Genomic DNA, 7,443 nt, shown 5'->3' with positions numbered 1-7,443 from the left:
GGGGGGGGGGGGGGTTGCTTATTAACAGCCTGAGGAGACGTGGGACACGGCAGGCTGGGGGGACCTTCGATGACATTGCTGGTGGTTTGGCCTTGCTGCAGAACGTTTCCCAAAACGTCAGCACGTGGTGGACCAAAAATCGAAGGGGTCCCGAAGAAACTTCAAAACCGAGCAGGGAGACAGATGGCGAGAGGGTCCTGTGCGTGTTCTTGCTTAAAGGGCCAGCTCGGCCTCTCGAGCCCGGGGCTGGCGGAGCGCGGAACTGAGGAAAGGCTGTTTAGCAGTTGTTGCTTTACAAGTTGTATGTGAGCCAGTATTTTAGTTTTTAAAGAGCTAGCCGCAATTTTATTTGTTTTAGAGAGATTGAGAGCGGGCGCATGCGGGCGCAGGGGAGAGGGGCAGAGGGAGACAGGGTCCCAGGCCGGCTCTGTGCCTCGCGACCTGAACTGAAATCAAGAGCCGGACGCTCGGCCAGCGACCAGCCAGGCGCCCCACCGTGAGCCACTATTTTAATAATCGGGGGAAATGAGGGGTTCTAGACTGAGCCGTGTGCGTATTCTGGGCTGTGCCCCGGCCCCGTCTGAGCGAGTCCGGGATGTGTCCGGCGGCTCCGCTGCTCATTTCATGCCTGTGTTTGCTCACAGGTGTGAACAGCGGTTGTCAGAGAACCTGTGACCGGCTTGCCTTCCGAGGATCTGATTGTCCCTGTTTTTCCCTGTAGGTGTAAACTGTTCTACAAGAAAGACAATGAATTTAAGGAGAAAGGTGTGGGCACTTTGCATTTAAAACCTGCGGCGAATCAGAAGACCCAGCTGTTAGTGCGGGCAGACACCAACCTAGGTGGGTATCTCTTCAAGGGGCACAGGCCCTGCTGCCCCCCGGTCTGTAAACACCCTTTTCCGCGCTCGCTGCGGTCCCGGAGATCGCGGCGGCCGTGTGGGGGGGTGACGGGAGAGCAGTCGTTCAGGCCAGGCGCGTCCTGTGTACTGGTCACCGACAGACTCCCTGGAGTCACCGCACGCAGGGAAGTGTAGGTGTGTTGAAAACTAGCCAAGAAGTCACCAAAACGGTTTTCATTTTACTTCGTGGCTTCGTGGAAATGTGGCTCAGAAGCTGTCGGTAAAGTGGATGGCTTCCTAAACACGGAAGGGGCTTAGCCGTGTGAAGGAGTCTGGCGTATGCAGGAAATGAACTTGGACGCGTTGCAGGCTGTGCTGCAGAGACCCCAGCACGGCTCTTTTCCTGAGGGCTCGGCGCGTGGGTGCTGACGCTCCCGCCCGGGGGCCGCGCTGGCCTCGGACAGAGGTTTCTTTGCTGTTCTGGCTGATTCCAATGACCTCGTGAAGGCTCCGGGTCGGGGAAGAACGGACCCCGCTCAGCAGGGCCTGGCTGCTGCGATGGAGGCCACAGGGACGTGGGCGGGGGGCGGAAGGCGGTTTGCCCACAGTGGGGCCGAGGCCCCCCGTGCCAGGGAGCCTGCGCCCGTGCCCTCCCTGCCCGCCCCGCCCCCAGGGTTCGATGGGTGAGTTGAAGGAGGGCCTCGGGAGCGAGCGTTGAGCGTGGTACAGCTGTGGCCTCGGGCCTGTGGTCCGTCAATGTGACTTGGCTGCACCTTTCTCTCTGTTTAAATGCAGGCAACATCCTGCTGAACGTGCTGATTCCGCCCAACATGCCGTGCTCCCGGACGGGGAAGAACAACGTGCTGATGGTGTGTGTCCCCAACCCGCCCCTCGATGAGAAGAACGCCACCGTCCCTGTCACCATGTTGATCCGGGTAAAAACAGGCGAGGACGCAGACGAGCTGCACAAAATTTTACTGGAGAAAAAGGATGCCTGAACGCCCTCCGCCAGCTGCTGCCCCCGCGCCCTCTCCCTCCTGCGACCTTCCCGAGGACTGCAGCTAACGTGAGCCTTCTGTGCGGAGGACGAGTGTGGCCAATAAAACCTTTAAATCTTAAGTGTCAAGAAACTACTCTCCCTTCTTAAGAACTCTCTCATGTGTGAAATACGTTTGAATGAAGTTTTTTGGAAGATTTTTAACGTTCATTTATTAAACTGACCGCAAGTGATTTCTTAATAGACTAAAATCAGGGTATCGATTAGACTTCCCAAAGGCTGTTCCAACCCACGGGTTTGGGGTCTGCTGCCCCGGCCGACAAGGTGTCCCGGCGAGCCCTGCATCCAGAAGGAACCCGGCCTGCGGCGTCCTCTCTGGGGGCCTGACTGATTCCGGAGGACAGCACCGTTTCCCAGTGAACCCTGCCACCACGCCGGGACAGAGGGCTCTTTCCTCTGCCGAGCGGGCTTGCTGCTCGAAAGCCGGGTCCTGAACACCAGATGCCCCCCCTCCAGCTCTAGGGGCTTTAGCTTTTTATTTGCAGACATTGATCGGCCTTTTAACCCTGCAGCCTGCTTTACCTGATTCAGGGGCTGCTTTTTCATTTTAAAAGGACACCAGTAGCTTGTCCTTTGGTTTGCAGGCCGGGTTTTACAGCGTCCCCCCGGTGCTGTCACCAGTGCACCCCCTGCAGACAGACGGTGGGGGCGGCGTCAGGAATGAGGTTCTGGAAGCACAGACTTGGTAGCTTGTCGCTGAAGGGCCGTAGACATACCCTGGTGAAGAAGAAGGTTAAGCCACAGAGCACGGCCTGCAGGAAGGCACGTCTGCCCCGGCGGTCTGTGCCGTGACGCGCCCCTGGGGCCTCGCCGCGCTGTGGGGGCCCGGGAGCTCTGCCGCGGCCGCCGAGTGTGCCCGCCGGGAACACGCGGGGAGCGACGGGAGCCGTGCAGATGCTGCCTTTAGCCTGAGACAGAACAGCGTTGTTCTGCGTCTGGGAAGTGTCCAGGCACTTGAAGAGTGAGGGCTGCAGTCTGTCCGTTGGGAAGGGAGCCACAGCTGTGCACGGGAAGAGCCTGCCGCTTGGCCATCGCCGCTGGGTACCTAATCCTCGCCGCCTCGGAACACTCCGGGCACGTGAATGAGGTGCAGATTCTAACGTTTAAGTGTCCGTTTTCATTCCTCATTAATCCTTCAATGATCTTGTTTTAAAGGCTCAGGGTCCGTGCCTGAGGGCTCACATTTGTATATTCTGATCTTCAGCACGTACAGAATGTCTTCTGACTTAGGAAGGAACAGGCACAATAACTATAGATAGTACAGTTGGGTTTTTTTTTAACAAAAAAAGCTATAATTTTTAGATATAAAGGGGGGCAGGGAAACCGTTTTATGATCAACTGTGTTAAACACTTGAAGTGTGGTCGTTGGCCCGACGTTTAGCGTGAGATTCTTGTACTTGTTTTCTCCTTCCGGTGAGAGACTGTGGCCCCCGCGTGTGACTGGAGCCTACACTCTGGAATGTGGCGGGGCCTTCGGGGTCGGGAGGACCGGGGAGGAGTGGCGATCGCCGTGTGTTTTCCTTCTAGAACTGAGAGCAGCGGTGAGGTTTTGCTCCCGGTGATTGGTGGGAGGCGGGTGTTGGCCCGCTGCCGCGGTGGCGGTCCTGCTCCCTCGCCCGAGGGTCCTCCAGCTGCTGGGAGGACGAGGGCGTGCAGGCCCCGTGGGTCCCGCCCCTGGCCACACGGGCCCTGTGGTCCCCAGGCGCCTCAGGGGCTCCCCGGTGGCAGGAGCTTCGGCCTGTCCGCCAGGACGTTTACCAAAAATGACCCGAAAATATCAGAATTGGGTCACCTCTCAACCCGCCTGGAAAAGTGGTCCGTGTCTCTCTGAATTAGTGGGTATGTGTGACTTTCTCTGTTCCTGACATTCCAGCAAACTTGCTGCTACAACTCACTGTGAAAGTGACAGTTCCAGGGGCACGCGTGACGTGTGCGCCGTCACTCACAGCCTGTCTTTCCTCCGTGTCCCGTCTGCGTTAGGGACTTTGGCCTCCACTGACCCAGAGGAGCCTGAGGGCTTGTCCGTGACTCGGGGCCCCCGCCCCCTCGCCTTCCCAGCTCAGTTCCACCCCTGGCTTCCGTTAGACTTGTGTTTAACAAAATGCTGGGGATTAGGCTCTAAAGTGTCTAATGTAGACGGAAGTGCTTGTATTTAGTCGGAGGGTCTGTGGCGTGTGTCCTCTGTGTGGCCCGAACGGAGGTTTTCACCCTTCACCCTGATCTAGCTGCGTCAGACCGCGTGTCCTGGGGGCCTTGTTTTTGAAGCTGCTGTGTGCCCGTGTCCTCCCCCCGAGCGGTCCCCAGCAAGCAGAGAACTGGGCGTGTGCCGTCTTCAGTTCCAGAATCACAGGCTGGAAACGTGTGCCTGGTGTGGAAGGCAGTGTGGAGTGTGCTTTCTGCGGAAAGACCCGTCCGGCCGTTGATGGAGGGACTTGTTTTACGATCTCACTCTACATAGTTTCGAAAAGCTGCATGCCAAAAAGATCTACCTGTTCTGGGGTAGAGAACAGACAATTCTGCCTTCGTATCAGACTGCAGAACAAGCTGCCACTGAGAACAGCCTTTTTTGGTTTAGTTTTCAAGTCGGAACAAGTGGCTTGCTCGTGAGCAGCCGTCACGCACTCGCGCAGTTGCGGGGCCGTGGCAGGCGCTGCGGACCAATGGCTCACTCCCCAGGCCCGGGGTACTCGTGCTCATGCTGGAAGTGAGAATCTGTGGTAGGAACTAACGTGTCCTGAGGTCCCAGTGGGGACCCGGAGCAGCCCATCTGCCGGAGGCCGTCGGGAAAGGACCGGAGACTCCGCACCGAGGCAGGTGCAGTGGTAACGGCTGCAAGACCTCTTAGCCGTCAGATGGGTAAGAGGTTTGCTTTCTATTTTACATAGGAACTTGTTTTCTAAAACTAAAGTACTTGAACTGTCAGACAATGTAATCTCAATTTGTATTAGTTTTTGAGGAAGTGTAATATCCATGAAATGTGAATAAATGGAAAGTAAACAAAAATCACAGTGTTTGACACTCTTATGTTCCTTTGATGTTCCTGGTGTTGACACGAGTCCAGCGGACCAGAGGGAGAAGGGCTGTGGGGAGGCAGTGCCCCGAAGCCCCCAGGTCGCGGGAAGATGTGGAGGTGAGGACACCCCGACTTCTCGGCCCCTGTGCCTGCGGCTGAGGCCCCTTCCAAACCGCTGGGGTTGGCCCGAGTGCGCGTCACGTGCTTACAGTGGGTGCGGCCGAGCGGCACCGGCCACCTCGGGAAGCGCTCTGCCCTCTGTGCCCAGCACCTGGGACAGCCCCGGGTTTCCCAAAGCTGAGCAGGTGAGTGCGTTTCTCACACATAAGCAAAGAGTTGGCATCTGTGTCCGGGTCTGCCTCTATCAGAGATCTGAACCCTCATAAGGATATTTTATTTATTTATTTAAAGTTTTAGTGTTTGTTTTTAAGAGAGAGAAAGACAGTGTGCACAGGGGAGGGGCAGAGAGAGATTCACAGAATCAGAAGCAGCTCCAGGCTCCGAGCTGTCAGCACAGCCCGACACGGGGCTCGAACCCATTGGCTGTGAGATCATAACCTGAGCTGAACTGGAAGCTTAACCGACTGAGCCACCCAGGGGCCCCTGTAAGAATATTTTAAAACTAAGGATCAAAATGGTTAAGAAAAAAATGCATTGAGGTTATAGAACTTTAAATTCTCAGCCATTTAGAAAGTCACCATCAAGCATTCCCAGATTAAACTGTTGGATCAGTTACGATACTGTCGTGATCAGTCCCGTGCCGACTCTGCTCCAGGCTGTGCCAGAGGGGTCGCCAGGACAGCACAGAGTGCGGGGACCTACCGTCGGTGGCACTCCCGAGCTGGAGATGTCCAGTGGGAGCCCATCTAGGTGACACAAGAGGAGGGCGCGGTCTGAAGACTGACCTTGTCCGGGGAATGCGCCAGGCCTGTTGTGGGAACTCGGGATGGTTGGGGGACAGCAGGGTCCTCGAAAGCGCGGTCCCGGTGGTGGCAACACCTCGGAACTTGTTCAAGCTGCCAGCCCCTGGGGCCCCTCCCCCAGACCTGACTGACCCAGAACCTGGCGTGGGAGCCCGGGTGCGTTTTGTTCTGTCTGTCGAGGAACTCACACCTAGGAAGTGTACGATTCCGTCACGGTTGGTGCAAGTGTGCGGCCATCACCACTGATTCCGCGGCGGTGTCCTCACTGGCCACCTGGGTGTCCACCGGTGGTCCTGACACACGCCCAAGTGCGAGCACCCGCCATGGCTGCCTTGCCCCTTAGAACTTTAGTTTAAAGGTAAACTAGCCGATGCCCCGGGCGCATTTCAGCAGGGGGCCGGCAGCGACTGTCGCCAGAGCTATGCGGCGTTGGCCCACGCGTGCCTCACTCCACCCCGGGACCCAGGGCGGGAGGTGGGGAGTCCAGTTTGTGGCCGAGAAAACCCAGCACCTGGTTCCACGTGCCACACACCCTCCTCCCACCGTGCCCGTCCAGGGACCCACTTCACTGGCTTCTGGAATAGACGAAAACCTTCTGAACAAAGTTGTTTATTCAAAATAGAACCATAAAGTTCACTAAAAAAACATGGTGATTTCCAACCGAGCAATCCAATTGTTTGTTAAAGTCAGATTCCGAGATGAAAGACCCTTGACCCACACACGCTTTCCTAGAGGCCGAGGCAGGAGGGAGTCCACGCATCTCCCGGCAAGGGAAAGGGCGCCCTCCGGCTTCTCATCCCCCCAGACCACCACTTCCGCTTCCCCTTTGATTGTCCGAACCGTTGTGTCGTTCTAACAGCCCAGCGCGAAGCGCACCCCGTCCACCTGTTCACCGCGTGTGTATGCAACGGCCTGGGATACTGTGCCAATTAATTCCTTGTTCGTTTCCCCTCCTCCCAATATAAAACTCCCCAAAATCTGCTCTTCCGATCCACATGTGTGTCTCAGCCAGGGTATGATGGTCCCTGACAGTTCCTCCAGGACGGAGAAAAGATCCAAAGGAGCGGGCAGGTCCCAGGAGGGGACTGTGGGTGCTCCCGGACGGCGCCCCCCACAGACACCCGCCCAGCACCTGCCAGGCGCCTTTTCAGAGGGCCTCCTCCCCGGTGATGAGCGAGAAGGGGGCTCAGTCGGCGTGGCTAGCAGCCGGCCTGCCCCTCCCACGCTCACGCGGGCCGCCCTGGCTGGTGCTGCTTCCGCAAACCCTGCTGGTGCGGACACTGGGAAGGCGAGGGCCGCCTGCGAGAGGGCTTCTCGGAGCAGCCTTCTCGCCGCTTCTAGATCTGCATGTGTGCCCCTCAGACTCCCCCCACTTGCACTTCCTGTCCCGTCACCCCCCACCATGGGAGCCTGATGCATGCCCTGCACCTCAGACACAATCTGGGGTTCGTTTGCCCCAAGACGCAGAGGCTGCCTCCGTCCGCGGGGCCCGCAGCGGCCTCTGGTGGGTCGAGGCCGCTCGAAAACACGCCACACGCTCCACACGACCTGACGGACGGCGGAGTCTGGAGGCAACAGAGAGCCTCGGCCCGGAAGCCATCTTCCCGAAGG

The 7,443-nt window shown here is 57.7% G+C and overlaps 1 protein-coding gene across 2 annotated transcripts in view; it reads left to right on the top strand.

Annotated features, from left to right (window-relative positions):
• NUP50 (nucleoporin 50) overlaps positions 1-4,899 on the top strand; it is an 18,231-nt gene extending 13,332 nt beyond the window's left edge. For both annotated transcript variants that reach the window (XM_029953796.1, XM_029953797.1), the window contains exons 7-8: positions 722-840; positions 1,635-4,899. In XM_029953796.1, coding sequence (XP_029809656.1) covers positions 722-840; positions 1,635-1,837 — 322 coding nt within the window. In that variant the 3' untranslated portion in view covers positions 1,838-4,899. The remainder of the gene's footprint in view (positions 1-721; positions 841-1,634) is intronic.
• The last annotated feature ends 2,544 nt before the right edge of the window (positions 4,900-7,443 follow it).

The sequence above is a fragment of the Suricata suricatta genome, chromosome 10 (genome assembly GCF_006229205.1).
Source record: "Suricata suricatta isolate VVHF042 chromosome 10, meerkat_22Aug2017_6uvM2_HiC, whole genome shotgun sequence".
Lineage (NCBI taxonomy): Eukaryota > Metazoa > Chordata > Mammalia > Carnivora > Herpestidae > Suricata > Suricata suricatta.
This window is presented reverse-complemented; position numbering and strand designations above follow the sequence as displayed.